The sequence below is a fragment of the Colletes gigas genome, unplaced genomic scaffold (genome assembly GCF_013123115.1).
Source record: "Colletes gigas isolate AHSC1104 unplaced genomic scaffold, ASM1312311v1 Colletes_gigas_Sc00011, whole genome shotgun sequence".
Lineage (NCBI taxonomy): Eukaryota > Metazoa > Arthropoda > Insecta > Hymenoptera > Colletidae > Colletes > Colletes gigas.
The window spans coordinates 2,911,909-2,933,866 of NW_025106640.1; the positions used below are offsets into that span (position 1 = coordinate 2,911,909).

Below are 21,958 nucleotides of genomic sequence, written 5' to 3' on the forward strand. Positions count from 1 at the left end.
TTATCGCCTATATCCACTATAATTCTACAATGCGTGCATCGTTATTGTACAATTGGCGGAACTTGATAATGTTCCGTTAATTTAGTTCTCTAGCTACATGCACGTTATTATTGAGATATCAATTCTTTCACGAGCAGATGGTGCGAAGTATAGTCGAGAAAATTATTATTACGCATTAAGTGTAATTGGTTAAGACTTAGTACTTAATTTCATATAATTCAATTTAGAGACATTTATCGGGGATTCTAGCGCCCAAAATAAGACGAAAATCAAGAATACCAATTTGTTGATTGAGGCTTTGTTAAAAAGTTATTAACGATTAAAGTTCCGCCCGTACTGAATTTTTTTTTCGAAAATGCGCAGGAATTCGAGGGTATGTCTATTCACCAAAAATGATTGTAATTGACCCCCCAAACCGAAAATAATTTTTCCAGAACGATTTGAAATTTTTTTTTTCCGTCGAAAAATTTCACATCTTCTCGAATTTTTTTCTCGAATGTGGGTAGGAATTCGAGGGTATGTCTATTCACCAAAAATGATTGTAATTGACCCCCCAAACCGAAAATAATTTTTCCAGAACGATTTGAAATTTTTTTTTTCCGTCGAAAAATTTCACACCTCGAATTTTTTTCTCGAAAGTGCGTAGGATTTCGGTGGTATGTGTAATGACCAAAAATGATTGTGATTGATCCCCACAACCGAAAATAATTTTTCCAGAACGATTTGAAACTTTTGAATTTAATTGTTAATAACTTTTTAACGAAGTATCCATCAACAAATTGGTATTCTTGATTTTCGTCTTATTTTGGCCTCTAGAATCCTCCATTAAAATTTTTCCCACGGGTGGCTGAACACCCTGTATAGCGAGTGACATAACTATTATTATCGTAATTTTATTAATTGTATTGTGCTATAGATATGGCAGGAAACAATAGAATGCTCTATCAATGCACTAGTTATACTCTAAATACAAGGTGACACGAATTGCCATTTTTATTCTCATTTTTGTTAAAACATAAGAGTGTATTTAATATCATTTAACAAATGTTGTATACTTAATACGGTAAATATTATTTGTTTACGTATTGTAAGTGTATGAAATTTAGTTGTAGATAAAGAACCAACGACATACCAAGAAAAATGACTCCTTTATTAAATACAGTCTTATACATTTCATGAATATAGTGAAACCGTACCGGCACTTGATTTTATTTGCGTTGTTTCAAGCGACAGCGACTGAAAATCTGATTCCCGTATCTGTTTCACCGGGGGATCAGCATAACAGACGTGTATTTGAATCATCGTTTCTGTACTGCAGACGGAGTCCAAGTTTTTAGTTACTCAAGGTCACCGAGTTATCTACGCGGACCATATCATTACATCTTTTCCCCCAAAGACGAGCAAATTTCTTATCCGGATAAAAATCATATATAAATAACTCTTTTCCGTTATTTGTTTACAAAAAATTATGATCTAAATTCACGTTAAACGTGTACATAATAATCAACGCACGGTAAAACATAACGAGTCCTCGAGACAGGCTACATAAGTGACCTTAAGGAACTAAAATCTTTAGTCTAGTTCAAAGGTACGTGTTCCCCTTGGTGGAAGTTTTGTTATGTATATTGGAATCAAATATTCGCTGCATTGTTCGAGTGATGGCTCGAATGGGAACCCAAGTATCATATAGGTACTCTATTTATACATGGACACTGCTAGAGAACACGTTCTGGTTAAAAGAAGACAGCATTTCGTATAAAAAAAAAAAAGAAAAACATAAGTATATATCCGCACAGAGAAAAGAAGCATTTCTTAGCGGGGTATCGTTAATTAGCAATTAACAATTAGTACGTGACATAACCTTACCGATAGAAAACGCAGTTTAAGAAAAATATTTTAAACGATAGGACTTAATAAATATACAATAAAGAACGAGTAAATAACGAATCTGTAACACAGAGGGTTAAGTCCTCACCTGGTAGGGTGGAGTACTCGTTACACAGGGTATCTCATTTTAATATAAAAAAGAAGAGAAACGGTCTGAACTGAACTCTAGAACGGCAGTGTGATGCACAATCAGCGATATCTAGACCCGGAACGGTGATAGCAAGTACTTACGTCACGCGTTGCACCTATACTTCCTGTATAATCAAAGTCTACATATCAGAATGCACGAACTGCATAATCTTGATCGATACAGAAACATTCTATTTTTCATGAAACAACGATTTGCAAAAGACATGCACACCCTGTGTAATTAGTAATATTTTTCTACACCTAGCTAAGGTTCATGAACCTTGTTACTTTAACGATTAATGCAAAACCCTTCCAATAAACGATAAATTAGATTTCTACGATAACTTAAATACAGTATTTAAAAAAAAAATAGTGCACTTTGGCTTTAGTCTACCAGACGAGGGTTAATGGTTCGAACAATTGAGTTTCCAGAGTGAAGGATATCCCTGACGACGTCCATAATTTTACGTAACACACGCTCGCATATAATAACACGACAATAAGAGATACAGTCATACACGAGCATGCAAGGGTCTTGTAATTGTTAATCACGACATGCTTACACGAGCTAGAAACTCCATGTTATTTAGCACGGAATCTCTGTATTCAGCGCGATGCAAGTTTTAACTTTCGAGAACTTCATAACTTCGTCATGGATTTCAGAGTTTCTCGATACTCTGATGCCCTGAGAGACACCGTCACCCAAACTCTATCTACGATGTAGCCTTGTTCTACCATTCGATAATTACGATCGGGAATTTCTCCGTTTGCAGATTCGATTACATTTCAACGTCCAACAAGTTCTAACGAGCGCACTTCGAGACACGTGAGGGTGCTAATTTTGCCTGCTCAGCAAGGCTAATTCGAAATACGACTTAAGGTGTCACGTCGGAACAAAGAATCTTGACCCTGCTTCGAATTATTAATTTCCACGTTAAACATGGCAAAACAGTATGGCGTCACGAGTTGAAACTCGACTGATTGATTACAAAGGATAATTTGTAATTATGATCTATTCGTCTCAATAACGAATAAAAAATTACGCATCGTTTATAACGTTCCAATGTATTTATCAAGCGGTAGGCGGCCAGTGTCCTTGTTTGATATTTGAACGCTCGCGTTTCACGTAACGATACTTCGATGCTATTCCTTTCGTGCCAGAGAAAGGGAGTCAACGTTCCCAAATAAAAATGATCGCTCGAAACTGTCTTTGCTCGACGACCTGATTTCGCAACGACGATCCCGTGATTAAAACAGACTTCATAGCAACATACGCCGCAGATATTACATCTTAAATTACACACAATACATGCTCGTACAGCATATAGTCGGAGGAACAAATATAACGATTTACTTAAGTCAATTTCGAACGGTCTATTATAGCCTTAACGGCAGACGACGTACTACTACTTCGTTTCGATATCACAGCTAGAAGCCGTTGGCGTAGTACCGCGTCTTCTCATATACAAACGCTAAGAAAGTGGCTCTTAGGTTAGAACGTTGGCTAGAACAAGGAAGCATATCCGTTGGCCTTAAGACGTATTAAAATTCCAGCACCTTGCAGTATTAATCAAATTTCCATGTTTCGTTCCCACCGTCGTACAAAATATTTCAACATCCTGACGTCACGCGCGCAATTATTAATTAATGGATCTTAATCCTACGCCTACAAAAATAAACTCGTACGCGATGGAAGTAAAGGACGATCTTGGATTCCCCGGCGATCTTAACCCTCTATTGCGCGAACCGTACTTCATATTTCCAAAAACGAAACTGTTTCCTATTTATTTACACGGTCATAAATTAATTAATACTCAAGCTAAACGACTGAACCTATAGTAGTTAAATGTCACTGAAACAAAAAACGGGGTATGCCAGTAGAGGGTTAATAAATAACGAATAATGCAGCGAGCACGTCGTCCCTGCGCATTATCGACAAGACACGATTAGAGCTCGGTCCGGTGTTTGCGTATCCTGTGGCGGTAAACGGACATCAAGGGATGCTGGGTGTTGTACAAATATCATGAAGTGTGACCGCATTGGGACTCGCGTACGTACTTCGCCCAGGTACGGGTGGGAGCCAGGTCACCTTTTCTAAGTCTGCGCTGGTCGCCGCTAGCTTGTATCTGTTCCAGGAAGTTGCGATAGGTCTCCTCGTCGTAGGTGCAGCTCAGCGCCCGTCTCAGTTTCGCAGCCCCGGTTTCGAAGTTGGCTGGCTGGCTGCCGACCAACACGTGGAGATCGTTCTTGAAGTGCACCGCCCAGTCCCACATGTCCGCGATCGAGCAGTTGCAGGTGAAAGGATTGCCTAGCAGATTCACCGACAACAGACGCGGGTTCCTATTGAACACCTTCGGGTTGATCGTGGTCAGGTTGTTGTTGCTGAGATCTACGTGCTCCAAGCCGCGCAGCATCTTCAAACAGACCAGATTCTCCGTGCCGGAGATGTTGTTACGCGACAGGTTCAACTGCGTGAGGTTCCTCGTGTTCGCGAACAGATTCTCGTTGAGGTGCAACAAGTTGCAGTTGCTGAGATCGAGCATCTCGAGGTTGGACAATTGTTCTGGAAGAAGAGACCCGTCATCGGGTACTTCCAGCGGATTGCCGCTCAATTTCAGCTCGACTATGTCGGTGCTGGCACGATCGCCGAACACCTTCGGGTCGATGGGGGTCTTGAGGTCGCAGTTGTTCAGCTCCAGACTCTCCAAGCGCGTCAGGTTAGCGAACAAGCCTTCCTCCAGGGTGTGCAACGCGTTTCCAGACAATATTAATCTTTTCAAGGAAGTCATGTGGGCGAACGTGTTGTTCCTGACGTGGCCAAGGTTGCAGTAGGACATGTCGAGGTATTCCAAGGATTCCAACGGGTTCAGAAGGCTGACGAACGCGTTCGACAATGGATTGTGCGAGATGTCCAGTTCCTCCAGATGCTCGAAAACGTGGAACGCGTCCGGCAGTCGTCGCAGGCTGCAGTTGTTCAAGGAGAGCTTATGGAGCTTTGGTAGATGGCGCAGCACCGCGGAAAGGTCGGCGGCGAACATTGGATTGCCGTTCAGGTTTAACACGCGCAATTTGCTGGCGTTTCTGAATGCCTCCTCCGACAGACGATCTTGCAAGTTGCAATTCGACAAGTCCAGAGATTGGAGGTTATGCAGATTGTGACCTAGGGTGTTGCCAACGTCCAAATGCCACAACTCGTTGTCCGCCAGCACCAGTTGCCGTAGATACAAATTTTTCGCGAAAGCGTCGCCCGGCAGGTTCGTGATGCCGGTCTTCCTGATGTCCAGGTGCTCCAGTCGTACCAACGGAGCCAGCACGCTTGTCCAGGACAACATACGCAAATCGTTCTCCGCCATCTCGAGCTCGCGAAGGTTCTCCAGCTGGCTGAACGCGTCTGGCGAAACATAGGTCAGGTTGCAATCGTTTAATTTCAGATACTCCAAATTGGTCAGATGGTCGAACGGGCCTGGTTCTATGGTTCCAAGCGGATTGTGAGACAAGTCGAGCTTATTCAGGTTTGTCGTGTTGTGGAAAAACTGTGTGTTGAGACGTTTGATGCCGCACGTGTTTAGGTCGAGATAGAGCAGCGTTCGACATTTTAGGAAGGGACCATGGACCTCTTCCAAGGGGTTGTTCTGAAGTTCCAGCGTAATCAAGCCGGGATTGTCCCTGTCGAAGAATCAAATCCGTCATATAGTATTGAATTATCATGTGCAGTATTCTACAGGCAAAAAATTGATTAAGTTCGCTAGTTTTTGCAAGACAGTTCATGTTGAAGCTAATGCAAAGAGGTGCGTTATATAATAAGTTTGTAATATACATAACGAGCAAACATTGCTCCAAGATTTTTAGATAAAACCATTTACACTTTTTTCGTGTAATTCGAATCGAGTGTCCCTTACCTGAACGCTTCGGGATCGACATGAGTGATCGCGTTCGACGAGAAATCCGCTTCCAGTAGGTAAGTTAATCCAGCGAACGATTCATACTTGAGCTCGGTCAATTGATTATGCGCCATCTGGAGACGCCTTATCTTGATCGCGTGTGGAAACGGATCGATCTGTGCGATGTTGTTACCATTCATATCTAGGACGTAGACGTTAGAGCTGAGATCCTCGTAAGGGATGCTCGTCAAATTGCTTTCGGAGCAGTCGGTCACCCAGTTGATGCGAAAATAATGACAGTGACAGTCCACGGGACATTCCTGTTCCACTAATTCGCCGTTATAAGCGAACGTTGATGTAGCGAGTATGGCTATCAGCAGAAGTGGCCCCGCCATTTTGGGGAGCGTGGAATAATATCTGGAATAAGAACGAACCGTAAGAATTTCATATAACTAAAAAAATATTTCCTATATTGTAAATAGCAAATAGGTGATTTTATTTTTTAGTTTATAGATTAAAATAAAGCACCGTTATATTTGGCTTTACAATTTTATTTTAGCCTAAGGCACAAGTTCGAGACAAGAACTTATGCCTTTGGATTAGTCTACTGTTTGGATTCTTAATTCAATATCGTTAAGAACTACGACTATAACGACGCAACCTCTATAGTTACGGATGAAACCCTAGTACAAAACGAACGAGGGAAAAGACGTTGCAGGAATACCTTTGGCTTGACCGTTATTTTTCTCATTTCGTTAAACGTTCGAGTAAATACATTAGGGACGCCATCAGTGCGACCTCGGAAATATAAACGAGTCGCGGAGCAATTTCTTTCCTTGTCTCGGGACTTCCGGTATACAATATTGCGGGCGAATGCTACAGAGGGAACGGAAAGAAAAATTCCGTCGTAGAGATTTACTTTGGCCCGTTACGACGGCGATGCACATTGCGGTGTGTTGCCAGCAAGATAACTGGCGAGTACTAATGGTTTAAAGCAAGTGGAGCAATTGTCAGTTAGAAGCGGACTTTGCAATTGGCGGTCGGTAATTCCAAGCAACAATGCGCGGCGCCACAGACTGTTGAGCCAGAAACGTTAATCGTCTCTGTAAAGCACCGTTCAGGGCTGTTTGTTGATGTTTTAGGTACTATTTAGAAAGAAACTTCCTTTTACTCGCTGAATTATTATTATCGTTAACTTTGTTAGCGATCCAGGCCCCCGATGCTCGAGATGCAAATTTAATTATCGCGTCATTGTTCCGCCGATAAGCGATTAATCGGTAACAAATAAAATCTCCGAAAAGTTTCCAATAATAACAGAAATCTTAACTTTCATTAAAGCATGCCCACTATACAGAACCGTAATCAAAACCGATATTATAAATTTTCAACTCCTGGTGTTTGACGGATTGTTTAAAACGAAAAATTGTAACGATAAAAGCATAAAGATAGAACGAGCAAAATATATTTCAATACGTATTTAACCGACCTTACTGATTTGTATTTTGTTAATTGAATAAAAAGTATGGAAACATTTAATATTCGACATCACGAATGAATACAAATTCCAAGTAACTGTCGACGTTTTACCAGTACAAAGAACATAATACGTCAGTCTGTTCTAAGAATCGAATGCATATATTGAGTATTTTAGATGCATTTACATTGCAAAATCATTCGTGTGTGTTCGTGTTTGGTCGTTGTGGAACGAACGCGTGCTTCCATCTGTTACCACCGATCCACTGATAATACACGCACGCCTAATGGTAGTAATTTGTACCTATTAAATTCCGAGTACAATCATGTTCATTAAGCCGATGAATGACATTCGAGAAGTTTTCATGCTGACCATCGAGGGCTGCGCACAAAGAAACGCGTGGCGACGCCTCTGGCCAGCAGTCAACTTCACAGACGAAGCCCAACGGAAAGCTTTCCGCCAGAATGCTACGCGTTGCACGCTCCGTTGCCCCATCAGCTTTCTACGTATAGTTCGCCTTCGGCCCGGACCATTACTATCCCCCCCTCAAAAAGGCTGTGGTGTGAGGAAGCGTATTTTCCCCCTTTCGATCCGTCCTTGTATTTCTCGCCATCGCCTCGCCTTTGGCGCCACAAATCTTTCCGATTTTGAATTCCAACCTAGCCAGGAACACATCGACCTGACCCCCCACCCCCCTCCGCCAAACACGATGGCAACGGCGCGTGTTGGGGATCGAGTCATTTGCATTCAGACTCCCGGCGAGACATTCATACTTTTTGCAAATATCGTCTTTATATACGCCCACCTTTCACGCTCGGGGTTTCAAACATCGGTGTTGAGGACGCTTTGAAGTGGAATTTACGCGAAATCCGACTGCTCTCGTTAGATGAAGCGATTCGGTTCTTTTCTCATACTACCCCCCTCTCCCCACACCCTTTCTACAGTTTATCTATGGCTGCGTTTCAAGATCTGTTTTTTATCGAGTTCTTTATCCGTCTGGGTCGGCGAATGCGTCAAATGTTCCCGGCGTTACGATATTAAAAATGAAACTGAAATTCGTAAACAATTCTACGTTTACAGTTATACTTTAACCCTCGCGCGAGACGCGATTATGTAAACGACAACATGGACACGCTCGTACGGCAATTTGAAATTTTTATTGTCTTTCCGTGAATCAACTGTCTGGTACAAAGTCCTTGTTATTTTTATGCTCAGGAAAACATTACGTGTTTTAAAGGAAATACATTCAGATGTATAATTGTATTAATTTATTTTAAAGTTAAAAATAATCGTGTATAATTTTTTAATTTAATACACTGCAATACTGAAAAATTGGCACGCTCATGTTGCGCGTTATGAAATCATATTTAACAAAAAAAAAAAATTCTTACTATCGGTGCAATAAACTAAAATTTGCAATTTATTTTCTTGCATGTATTTTTAACTCACGGAAAAAGTGAAATTTGTACGTTTGAAAAATCGTTCGAAGAGGACCCAGAATGTACGATTAAATATTCACATTATTGATCCGCGATTTTTTATTGTTTCTTATAACTGCAACACACACGAGCGACATTTACACCGGTTTCCAATGAATTTTATCGTATGAATATTCGTAAGGAGCTTACGATTCCGGCGACGTCATGAATTTTTATGATTCACCGGACAGCGTTTCGTTTTCGATCGAAAGTGCCGCTATGTTTAGAATTCATACCAGATACCGAAAATGCACGTTACGTACCGGAAAGGTGTATCCTTCTATCCACGGAAGAGTGAGGTTAAATCACGAGCGTTCTGTGGATTTGAACGTGGCACTGGACAGAGATAGATTGAAGTGTGAGTTTGTCGAGACCCGGTTAAATTAAACCGTCTCTGTCTGACCGAGGTCAGGGTAAAATCTACTGATGCGCACTCTCGTTCTTTCTACGTCGTATTAGTTTTGCGACGCGCGTCTTCTCGGGGTGTTATGTTTCCCTCCCTCCATTCGTCCTTTTATAAACGTTTAAACGCACATACGTAACACGTTTCGTACCCCTTATCGTTCACACGAATCTTATTGTCGGTAAAAAAAAATCCAGTGAATGAGAGTTGGACTCGATTTGAATATCCTAACCTCTCAAAAGTTTCGAAGGCGTAGCTTACCAATTGGATATGAAATTCGATCTTCCACGCGTTTACGAATATTCGACCTGGCGACTGTTTCTACGTCCGTTCACAATTCGTCGTAATTATGTCGTTCGATAATTGATATCCCTTTGTACGAAGAGGGTACAGAGCACGATGAATCTTAGAAATGTACACACACCGAACGCATGCGCTCTTAAACTAACCCTTTTCAAAAACAGGTTATAACTACTTGACATTAATTCATTAACGCACACGCATATAGTGTCACGTTCACAAAACGCGAGTATTCAAATTATTCCAATTTTCTTTATCACGTAATACGTGCAACCGAGTAACATCACGATCGTGTTCAACGGATTACGTTCGACACGTGCTTATTAATTATCCATTATTTGGATAAATCCGTGTGCAATTATTATAACATATTATGATATTATTATCAATGACTAACGACGCTATTGCATACGATACGAATCGATTTATTTCGTATTTTATAGTCCTTGTTACGCGAAGTGTATATATGCATATAAATGAAATATATACCTTGTTTTATACGCTCCACTTCTTTTTCCGTCACGTATCGTTATCCTTTGATGGTTACTTTCACAAATAACACTTTTAACACCGAATAACCAAAGAATAACGATTAACACTGAACTGGACACCGGTGACACAACATGCGCCTGCGTTCTATCTAATTTCGTCGAAGAATTGCTTCGACAATAACGTCGAAGACTGTCGTTGAACGTTTAATTTGTTAATTAAATAACCGTGATAATATATTTATTCGACGACTTCTTTATGCCCACGTATGAATGGCCGTTGTGAATATTATCAGCCGAGAGATAAGACACTTAAGCGATTCTGAACCGACAATGAGCATCGCATCTCTTCCGCACGGTTATACAAATTGTAGACACATACGTAAGTACATATGTGTATGATCAAGGTACGCAACTTAGGTTAGGACTAACCGAGAGATGGGGCGACCAATTGGGTGGCTCGAATACCGGCAAAACAGTGTAGTTAAAAAAAGTTGATCTCTTCTGATATTCGCATTATTCGAAACGACACGACTCGTATCGTATGCATGTGCTTTGTCTGTGAGCAACAAATAAATGAAAGATATCGACGAACAGTTTATTAAAATTCTACGATTGTAATCGTGTTGCTAATCGAGAGCCAATGTATATAAAACCATTATTACGGCTATACGATATTTTTGCTCTAGTCACAATACGGCAAATGTGTATGCATATTAGATGCCTATAGAGGACAATGGGAAATCGATATGGCTTGGATATGGTACGTGTCACTCGTACGTCTGATAGCGTTTGTTCACGTAGTCAATGCGTGATTGAGTGATGAGTGCAGCACGTCGAATTCTGAAGAATTGCATTCGGCAGAATTGGAAGCGGAGGTCAGGCATTACGCCAGGCATTGCGAAATGTCCGGAATGGGGATCTCATGATCTTGACTAGGAACAACGACCTGCCAATCCCACTCGTATCTCTACGGCGAACGAGAGAGAGGGTATCGATTAACTTTGCAATTGACATTAGGTTTCCCGATAACGTGGCTTTGAATTATCGTTCGAGATTAATTCCCCTCTTAGAACAAATGCACCGTGGTTTAACCTTTTCTCGAGCATAGTTAAACGAAGGAGTCGCAGGAACACCGGCGATTAATAAATCGGTCCGTGCAGAGCTTTTTTATGGGGTTAAGTGTAACAAGTTTTACAAACAATGCAAAACGCGATTGAACTTACGAAAGGCACATTTTTATTTTTATTTTATTTTTAATGTAACAGATATTTCGTTCCGAATGTTTTTTATTGCGACATCTAATAAAACGCGTATGGCTGAATAAATTTAATTTATTTCGCTGAACGTATAACGTACGAAACAGGATGTGTCGTTTGAAACGGATTTAAATATAACATCGAACAGAATCGTCTGACGTGTATCACGCGCATGCTAACGAATTAAAAATGTTTAACCAGTGATATAACTTCGGGATTTATCTGGGTACATCTTGTATATACATCGTGTTTATTACATACTTTTTCATATTCATCTGCAAAGCGTGCGCATTTATTTTATATTCGTACTTGTACACGTGTGTATTTCATATTTTCCAGCTCCATCATGTTGTTTATTCATGATGTACTAACGTAGTTATCACAGTTTAAGGTCATTTGATTTATCTTCGTATTCATTTATGTGCATTCAACCACAAAAAAAAACTAGAGTATTTTAACGCTATCGGTGATAGATATTTGTTCTATTTTCACGAGTATTCAACTTTCAGGAACTCTATTTTCAAGCTTATTGTTTTTTAAATACCTTATTAAGATAAATAACTTAAAAATACTACGTTTCTTTGTTTCTATTATTTGTATAATTGTATAATTAGTTAATTGTTGAAAGTATTCATTGACGTAAATTCTAAATATATAATTTCATATAAGTTTATTTAAAAATTTATTTAAATGCAATCAATATAAAATATAAACATTTATTAGTCGTTGGAAAAAGATAAACGATTACTTTATCGACGTATGATCAAATCATGCGTTTTTTATCTACGACAGTAGATGGCAGTGGGATATCGGTTAGATCAGATTGCAACGCATGTTATTTCTTTGACTGACGATAAAAGAAACAGTACTTTCAAATAATACCATTGTACACAATGCGAAGAATATACTAACGAACATTAGATACGCGTATTACATTGTGCAAATACATCATCTTACATCGTTTTACTTCATAAACTGTGCATCTGATGTCTCTTGGCTAATTAGTAAAACGTATGATTTCACATTATCCTATCATCTACGATGAAACAGAGGTATATACTATATGAATATGTATACTCTTTTGCCGTATATTTTAGCGATCTCTATGAATTAAAGCGATAGCATTATCGCACGAACGTATCAAATTTAATTAAGCCGAGTCACGTTAACATTTTCCACATAAAATTTTCAGATATTATATTTCCGATTATAAATTTACAGCAGAATTATAGCCATAAATCTCGTGTATTTTTTGGCGCTTATATTCTCCTGAAATTATGTGAGAATGATTTTGGCAAACGGCCAACGTTCCGCAGAATGTGCGGAGACAACATGTACGGAGCAACGAACTTTAGGAAGCGTGACTCCGTACAAGAATCTTTTTCTTTTACGATCGAAGCTTTCCCGTTGTAAAATTCGTACGCGTTTCTTGCGATTACTTCCTTTCGTTTCAATTCACGTGGATTCTCGGTGGCTGTTCTTTGCAAGCTAGACAATTATCGTATTGTTGTTTGCTATACGAAGACGCCAGAGTATTAAATGCAATTGCCTTGGCAAGGTACATTCAAATTTTATTCGCGTCCTAACCTCTTTAACTTCCTGTATCTTTGAAATCACATTTGGAAGGACGTGTTTATTAATATTATTTATTGTTTTTGTATAGGTTTCCTTTATTTTCAACGGAGAAAGTGGAGGCCAAGAACCGACATTCACCATAAAACTCTTGACACACAGCTCAAAGGTGTGAATGACAAAGTGTTCTCAGAATGGGTCTCGAAACATTCCTGACATCGTACGGATCGATCGTGAGAGAATTCGTAACTAATTGTACAGAAATTTCACACGTAACCCGACGACATACACGGTAAATACTACATTCCTGTTACAGATATTAATACATTGTTTAACGCGAAATGTCAAAGACAGATCGGATGCTTTCCGTCGACGAATCACCAGCCAATTGTTCAATCTTATCGCGCGTAATTCCTTAACCTCAACCGACTGCATCGATTCCCTGTGATCAGTATCGCATCGACCGCGATGCCAGTCGTAAATTTTGAATCGCAATTACCGCATTTATTCCGCGTACGTGCGTTACCGTGCCTAGGCATACACACGGCATGTACATCCGCGTAGATTTAATCTGTAGGCCAACTTTGTTGGAACTAATTTTCGGCGAGTAAGAATAATCTCGTGTTCACGCGTGGCTTGGAGCTTTCGCCAGGCGGAGTTAGGGCGCTGCCGGCTGGGAGGTTAGGGTTGGAGTCGAGAGGAGCCGTAAAGGTTTGGGGTTAGCACGATGGTGGTGGGTAGTGGCGGTGGTGGCGATGGTGGTGGTGGTGGCGGCGACGGCGACGGCGGTGGTGGTGGTAGGAGTAGTGGTGGTGGTGAGCAGCGAGCAACTGCGCAGATCCGAAAGTCTCTCAGCCGCGAGTACGTAGCCAAACTCCGATTTAGTGAGGACTGACTGTTCCCGTTTGCAGTGCAGCTCGAAATCTCAGGGAGAAACCGCGCGGTTTTTCGTCCTCTCCTCCTTCTGTCCCTCTCTCTACGTCTATCTGTCTCTTTCTCGCTGTCCGTTCATCCGCTTTCTCTCTCTGTTTCTCCCTGTCTTTTACTCTCTCCCTCAGCCGTTGCGATCTCCGAGCCTTTTGTTTTAGTTTCGCTCGCCGCGGCAAAGTACGTCCTTAACTTTTTCATTCGACCGTCTGTCCCGACGAGGTCCGTGCGCGAGTCTGGGCCCCGCCGAATCATTTTGCATCCAGCCGGTAGCCGGGCCCCGTCGATTCGTGTGCACGAGCGTGACGCGTTGTACGAACAGAGGCACCCGGTGTCTCGCGTAAATTCGAAGTGTTCCCCATGGACGGTCACGTGGCTGGGCAGCGGCAGTGATTCGGGAAGGACACCGTTCGTTCGTCTCGGACCGTTTCGTATGTGACCGGGATGAAACGCGCGTGTACCAGTTGATCCACCGGTTCTGCTCGAGGTTGGACGAACCGTGCCGGCGGGATTGGACCCGCAGGACGTCTGCCGTGTCTGACGAGAAATCGACGCCGGGGCCAGGTCGATGTGCACAACTCCGGGGGAATGTGCTGAAACTCCACGTCTGTCGGTGTAAGTACTCATCAACCCTCTAGCGCGCACAGTGTGCACACAACAATGAGTCACGGACGTTCGTCTAGCGGCGAGTCAGCTGTACACGGGAACTCCAGGGGAACGCGAAAGAATGAGCATTCTAGTTTCGAGCAACAGTGCCGTGTGAACTTCTGTGCACGATACATTGTACCGCCGATACCGATAACGTGCACGGGGCGTCTCTACGAAGCGATTCGTAAAACGCATTTCGATGCTGAAATTAAACGACGACGCGAGTATAGTTCTGATTAGTAACACTAGTCGAATTGCCAATACAGTAATTACTGGCGCCGCGGTAATTCCGGATACGCAATCACTTCGATCGCCATAAACGGTTAAACCAAGAGGCAAACCCGAAATTTAATAAAGCTGTTTATCATTTCGTATTATTGTCATTGCTAAACGTTTTCGTTAGGCGTATTTGAAGTAAACATACGTACACGTACACGAATAAAATACGTGAGTACGTAAGAGGCTAGTTACAGCTAGAAACGCTGTTTTAAATCCTAACCTCAATTATAATATGTTAGGATATAACACGGTTCGCAGATTTATTATTCTTAATTGCCATTGCAGGGGAAAGTTGATTGGAAATAAACGTACATCACTCTGAATACTGTCGTGAGACAAAATTTAAGAGAAGTAAAATTTAATAAACGTGTTTTTTAGAGGTTTCTTTTATGAACTACATTACAAAATATATCTAAAATACGTAAGCGTGAAAGAGGCGATGTACGACTGGAATTGTTTCGAAAACTTGGTAGTAGCTTTATATAAAGCGTTTATTCGCAAACTTTATATAACACGCCTCTCTCCTTTTAACCTCTAAATTCAGTTTTCGTAATTTGGCGTAAAAGCCACGGGCGATCCTTTATGTCGAAATAAACTAAAAATACGTAGGTGCATTAGTGGGGCGCAGCACGGTGAAAAATGCCCTTTTAAAATGTAACCTCGGATTAAATGTGCAAATACGATTTCGCGAAAATCAACGAGCACAAAAGCTATCGCGGTTCGTTGGTTTATTGTCAAACGTGGATAGCGGAGGAACGAATCGAGGGTCGCGAGGCCACAAACAGTTAAATATATCGAATCACGTTCCTCGCCGGGGAACGTGTATCACGGTTCCACTACTCCCCCTTATCCGGCGACTCGAACTTCATAATTAATTTCCTGATATCGAAAGGGAGGTAGGAATTCTTCTAATCCTGATAACTCACGCTCGCTGAGGGACTCCCTGTAATGAAATGCACCCTTACTTACCCCCTTCGTGGGATATTACTATTTTTCCAGCCGATGGAAACTGCCCCGAAATACTCCCGCCGGTTATTAACAGCGGCTTATATTGCCAGGCGGGTATTAAGTGCGCGCGGGTATGCAAGCCACTCTCCCCCCCAACGTAGAATTAAATTTTAAATTTCGTTTTATACAGTCCATGGAGGCTGCAAGTTTCGCGTCGGAATCGACGAGATTTAATGGGTTATTCTAGTCTGGTACTGCTGAAAAATCGAATTCCTTTCCCATTGTTTTACAGCTTCGGATCTTAAAAATATACTCCCGGATGATTTTATTAAAATCCGTGAAAATACCGAAGCACGGATGTTTTATCGCGCAGGTGTCAGGCACGCTGGGCTAGCTGGATAGATTGAGATAGCTCGTGGATAGAATTTGAATGCAGAATTTCATTTTGGAAAATGTTCAAATTTCGTATGGCGTATAGTAACGATTAACAGTATCATTGTCGTATCGAAGGGACACGTTTCAAGGGTAGTCTTTATAGCTTCATACAGTACGAATATATTGGTGGTTGTAATGGTTACACTTTTAAAAGATCGATGCAGATGTTCGAAATAACGAATATCTCACAAAGGATTTAATACGATTATATAAATCTTGACAGTGATGGGAGTGAGAACCGGGGTTATATCTGAAGAATTTTGCTGATCCGGTAAGAGGCGAGTAATTCGTTTAATGGTAGAAGCAGCGAGCGTTCGACGAGACAAAAGAGGCCGGTGTAGCCAACAGAAATGGATGTTGCATTAGATTACAGTATAATTAAGAATAAGTGACTTAGAAATTCTATTTGTTGAATGCCTATTGTTCACAGAAGCGGAGGGCAAGGACTCCTAGTTAGAGATCGACTAAATTCTTATCTGGATGAAAAGCTTCGAACGACGAGTGAACGATAAACAATTTTCTTAGTCTCTGTTTGGTATAAAATTGCGCTCAAGACTGCTCCCTTAAGAACTGCTTTCGCCAACGTAACGCCAACGCGGGAGCCAGTATCGGCCAAGTTCATAAATCATCCGGGCGTCCACATGCACGTCGACAAACACTTCCCTGCTCCAGTTCAAACGTCTGATTAATAATGCCCGATGTGTGCATTCTACGTCACAGATTGCTTCAGTCCTCGCGAACAACATTTAATATCGCACGGGAACCGTACGCCCGTCTTGGGAACAGTTTTCTTTCTCGCGCGAGCAAATGGTATTCGTCTCGCCATTTTAGAGGAACAGAATCGAGAACTTTCAAATCACCAGTCGTGAGTGACACTCAATTTTTTGATTAACGTTCTTAAAATATATTAAATATAATTTTAACGAGCTAATGGATTCAAGTAATTTATAATACGGAAAATCAAGAAAAAAAATTAAATTAAAAAATTTAAAATCGTTCTGGAAAAATTATTTTTAGTTGCAGGGGTCAATTACACTCGTTTTTGGTGAATACATATACCCCCGAAATCCTACGTACTTTCGAGAAAAAGATTCGAGTACATGGACAAGTTTCTCCACAAAATTAAAAAATTTCAAACCGTTCTAAAAAAATTATCCTTAGTTGCAGGGGTCAATTATAATCATTTTTGGTGAACACACATACCCCCGAAATCCTACCCACTTTCTAGAAAAAAATTCGAGAAGGTGTGAAATTTTTCGATAAAATTAAAACATTTCAAATCGTCCTGGAAAAATTATTTTTAGTTGCAGGGGTCAGTTACAATTATTTTTGGTGAATAGACATACCCCCGAAATCCTATCCACTTTCCAGAAAAAAAATCAAGAAAATTGTCTTTATCGGCGAAATTCAAAAATTTCAAATCGTTCTAAAAAAATTATTTCTAGTTGCAGGGGTCAATTACAATCATTTTTGGTGAATAGACACACCCCCAAAATCCTATCCACTTTCCAGAAAAAAAATCAAGAAGATTGTCTTTATCGGCGAAATTAAAAAATTTCAAATCGTTCTAAAAAAATTATTTCTAGTTGCAGGGGTAGATTATAATCATTTTCGGTGAACAGACATAGCCCCGAAATCCCGTGTATTTTCGAGGAAAAAATTCAGTATGGGCGGAACTTGAAACGTTAATAACTCGCCTCCATCAATAAATTCATATTCTTGATTTTCGTCCTATTTTGGCCTCTAGAATCTCCCATTAAAATTTTTCCCAGGGGTGGCCGAACACCCTGTATAATATATATTTTTTTCTTTTTTTCTTGTTTGAACACGTTTATGCACAAAGCGTTTCAGCTTCTACGTAAAGTAAAAGACGTACATACGTTCGTTAACTCGATGAATTTTATTTACATTTTAATGCGCACAGTTTTAAAGGGGTTAAGAGTCTCAGTTTCTGTTGGCGAATCTTTTAGGGAGGTCGAGTGGATTTTGTTTTTTTAGTCTGCGGCTATTACTCATATCCAACGCGTTTACCGCGGGCGTGTTCCCGCGGTCCTCGAGGCGTGTGTAATGTTCCTAGCCACAGTTGATAATTATTGTAAAAAAACACAAAGAGAACGTAAAAGTTTGTTAACGCGTTAACTGCCACGCCTGTTATTCGCGATGCATTCAGCAGAAATGTACGGTAGTTCGTCTTATAGTCAATGGTACATAATAAATCAAAACAATGCAAAATGGTACAAAGTTAAAAGAGTCTCGTTGAATGTCCAGAAATCGATAGTCACGAAGTTTCGAAGATATTCCGTAATTCGGACGTCGATGGCCCTTTGGACGACCACGGGCGCACAAAATGGTGGCCATTCATTTTAATGCTGGCACGTACGTGTTTTCTCAATGAATTTCGTACACGTTCGAAATTGGCACGCTGAACCGTTGAGATATCAGTTACTGCGCAGCATGTGCTTTCGTACAAAGAACTACATTTTGGCATACAAATTACTAACCCGAATGGCCTCGAAACTATTGGTAACCGTTCGAAACGAATCAGAATTCAAATTGGTATCGACGCGTATGCACCGATACACTCGAAGAAGCTAATGTATAATGGAACATTCTTTTCGTTCGAATAATAAAGGAATTGGTTGTTCCAACTATTCGTTAATAAAATCCAGTTGGTCAACGAGTAGAACAAGTATGCTCAAATAATCCTCCACGAAAGAGAAATCTCGATAGAAAATAATTCGAATAACCCCGCCATTCGTTTCCCCGTTTTTCTTTGTTCTTCACGATCAATTTGATTCGATTATAATATTTGTTTCAATAATAAATGACTAAATTGCCGGACCCTGAATAGCAGTTTTATACGCAGCGTATATTCCATTGTACGGTCTGTGTTCGGATAAGCTTTTGCTCGCCCGACGCGGAACATAAATCGATCGTATAATTCAGACCGAAACTTTTATTGAACAAATAATATATCAAAAGCTGTTTATCGTTCGTACGGTACTGGGAAATCGAGGGCTCTTTATCGTTGTTGTTTTTTTTTTTTCTCGTAAGAAGTAACGCGCGGATCGAAACGTTAACAACGTTAACGAACTCTAACGGGACGGGATTTTTAACTCGCGCAGCTTCCGGGATCGATGTCGTCGCGAACACTCGTCGAATCCCCGACGAAGACCGTGGCCAAAGTGTGATTATCGGGCGGCAGTCGCGTTTTCTCCTCGTTTCGTTTTATCGTTGCTTGATAGAGAGCAAAAGTGGGGGGATAGAGTGAAAGAGAGACGCAGAGACTCGTGAGAAATTTTAATAACCGAGGGGACCGGTCCCGGGTATATAATACCCCCGGCCACTTTCCGAACCGTCGATCGACTTCCAGCTCTCGCGGTAAATCACAACGCACCTGGCAGGCTGCACCCACGGATGGACGCATTCGCTCGTGCAGGCTGGTCCTCTGATTAGTTTCCTCCTGGCTGGAGAAAAGGTATTCCTGCCGGGCCGGCCGCATTAAAAACCGTGGCCTGTGAAAATGGGCCACAAATGCGAGGCAAAAAGGCCTGAAGGGGGAATGATAAAAGCGCCGCGGGACAGTTTATGCCGGGCAACGGGAACATTTTCTGCAGCCTGCGGCGGAAAAAGGAAGTCAAACGGACCGTGGGTGAAAAAGTGGACGAAACAAACGTCGAACATTACCGATGCACGGCGGACCGTAGTAATTAAGAGCCGCGATCGGGGACTTGATCGGGGAAGCGGACTGTTAAGGTTTAAATGAAAATATCTCCGTCGTTCGAGGAATCAATGGATGAAAAGCCACTGGGTTTCGATTCTATTATTTTCTGAACGAACGCGTAAATCCCTGGCATATTTACAGCGGGAACGAACGCGGAACAATTACGCTTCCTGGGGGTATTTCACGAATCGGGAAGATAAATAACGCGGGACTCTGAATACGGCTGATTTGGTATTTAAAGAGTTTGCAAATTGGATTCTTTGAATTTTATGAAAGCTTACGGGCCTTAAGGGGGCTTTCTACCTTGTGGGATTAAAAAAATCGATATTTTTTTTTTTTGCATTTTCCTTTAGTATGTAGTCTCGAAAATATGTCTCCCAAATATTAAATTGAAATTCGGAAACCTAACGAAGTTATAGCCTGCTGAAATGTACCGCGCGTAGGTATAACAACTAGACGTGAAACTTTAAAGTTGTTTTTCTCGAAACTACATCTTTCGGCACTGCGTGCGTGATAACTAAAAAACTATTCAAGATATCAACATCAAATTTATACAGTATCTTCAGAACTGGTCTCCCTATAGCATGAACTAGGATAATTGCGATATATGCAATACTTTTTCTTTTATTAACAAAAAAGCAACCAAATATATGAAAATATTCAGTATTTTTTCGTAAAATAGCTGCCATTTTGCCATTTTTTGTTTTTTTGAAAAGATCCTAGTTCATGCTATAACCACACTCATCTATATTAAGAATATCGTTGGTTTTAGGATTTCGAATAACTTGTTCGCAAGATATCACGTACGCAGTCGGGTGCCGTTCGTAAAAACTGTTGTTTGATGATCAACAAAAACAGCGTAATCAATAGATATTATGCGTTGCAAAAATTCGTAAATATAGCTAAATATATAATAAATGTATCTACAAAATCCGGAATTAATCGCTCTTTAATAACCCGCAAAAAAAAATCACAAAGAAACATGTATTTTTCATGCCTACAAGGTAGAATGGCCCCTTAATAATTTGTATTAGTACGAGAAGTTTCGTTACTTTGCGCTGCGCTTCTTATACTCTAAAGGTATACAGCAAACTCGAAGCTGTTTGTCTCGAAACAATATTGTTCAAGGTTTGTCGAGTCTCCCGGGAGCCTTACGATTGATTTGAAATTCAACGCATAAAGTAAATACCCCTCGGAGACACGCGTAAAGTAAATGTCCTCCCATCGTTCGTACTAAAATCAACTGGATATTTGCGTATTTTTTCACCTCCAGAAGTCGTAAAATTCGATGCAAAACTCGAATGTCTTTTACGATGCTGGCGTTGTTCGATCGTCGGGGATTTTTATTATTTTTGTCGAAATACCGCGATGTTAAAAATGTGAACAGGGGTCGTTAAATAGAATTATTAGCGTATTAACTTTTAGCAAGTAACAATGACGGGCAGTGTTTCCCATTGAGAAAACGCGAGTGGAGAGAAAAAAAAGGTAAATTATTCCCACTCAAGTGGTGAAAGAGGCCACAAAGGTCGACGTAAGTAGCAACCGGGGTCCACCTGGCGCGTCTCTTGTTGCATCCTCGGTGGAAAGCATTCGCTTGTGGCTATTGATGCCCCACGCTCGCCTCTCGACCTGGGGAGATTGTATTCTTGCGAGCGGTCGAATTAAGCGGTCGTAGGGCGCGAAGCACGGCGGAAAAGCCGAGGGCTATAAATACAAGACCAGGGGAGGGTAGGTGAAACGGAGGCGGAGGAGACAGTGTCCTCGGCACAATGCGTGCCGCACCAATCCTATTTTCAGAGATACACATCTCCCTCCGGTTCGAACAGGAGAAAAAGCCGGGGACAGAAACGAGAAATAGCGAGAAACAGAGAAGGAGCCGAGAAAATGGAGGACGGATAGGGGCCTAACCGCTTTATCCCCGCGTCGAATCGTTTCTCCGAGGTGGCTGCAGCTGTCTCGTCGCTTCTTTAAAGTCCATCCTTTCTGACTTCGCGATCGGATCCGGGGAAACATTAGAGACGCGGAGCGAGGATGCTCGAGGATACCGAAATCCGGAGGAACGCGCGTAACAGTCGACGAAACTATGCCTCCCACGGTCAAAAAGATGGCACAGGTGCTGCTTATTC

The 21,958-nt window shown here is 41.2% G+C and overlaps 2 protein-coding genes across 5 annotated transcripts in view; one reads left to right on the top strand and one right to left on the bottom strand.

The window, feature by feature from the left end:
• Nucleotides 1-1,129: 1,129 nt before the first annotated feature.
• LOC122398206 (leucine-rich repeat-containing protein 15-like) lies at nucleotides 1,130-10,384 on the bottom strand. Of its 3 annotated transcripts, none has more exons than XM_043397895.1 (3): nucleotides 10,042-10,384; nucleotides 5,916-6,314; nucleotides 1,130-5,682 (listed from the first exon to the last, which is right to left on the bottom strand). In XM_043397895.1, exons 2-3 carry the CDS (start codon nucleotides 6,290-6,292, stop codon nucleotides 4,038-4,040), a joined length of 2,022 nt encoding a protein of 673 aa, XP_043253830.1. In that variant the 5' UTR covers nucleotides 6,293-6,314; nucleotides 10,042-10,384; the 3' UTR covers nucleotides 1,130-4,037. The 3 variants fall into 3 exon arrangements, with proteins under 3 accessions (XP_043253830.1, XP_043253831.1, XP_043253829.1); XM_043397896.1 differs by lacking the exon at nucleotides 10,042-10,384 and adding an exon at nucleotides 9,514-9,687; XM_043397894.1 differs by lacking the exon at nucleotides 10,042-10,384 and adding an exon at nucleotides 9,113-9,358.
• A 2,359-nt stretch (nucleotides 10,385-12,743) lies between these two features.
• Nucleotides 12,744-21,958, top strand: part of LOC122398116 (carboxypeptidase N subunit 2-like) — a 36,894-nt gene continuing 27,679 nt past the window's right edge. For both annotated transcript variants that reach the window (XM_043397723.1, XM_043397722.1), the window contains exons 1-3: nucleotides 12,744-12,857; nucleotides 12,963-13,163; nucleotides 14,286-14,413. In XM_043397723.1, coding sequence (XP_043253658.1) covers nucleotides 13,066-13,163; nucleotides 14,286-14,413 — 226 coding nt within the window. In that variant the 5' untranslated portion in view covers nucleotides 12,744-12,857; nucleotides 12,963-13,065. The remainder of the gene's footprint in view (nucleotides 12,858-12,962; nucleotides 13,164-14,285; nucleotides 14,414-21,958) is intronic.

Excerpts from the sequence above, each read along its gene's own strand:
- LOC122398206 (XM_043397895.1), bottom strand. The coding sequence starts at position 6,292 with ATGGCGGGGCCACTTCTGCTGATAGCCATACTCGCTACATCAACGTTC. Across the intron at positions 5,683-5,915 it reads GTCGATCCCGAAGCGTTCAG|GGACAATCCCGGCTTGATTA; the intron begins GTAAGGGACACT and ends ATTCTTCGACAG.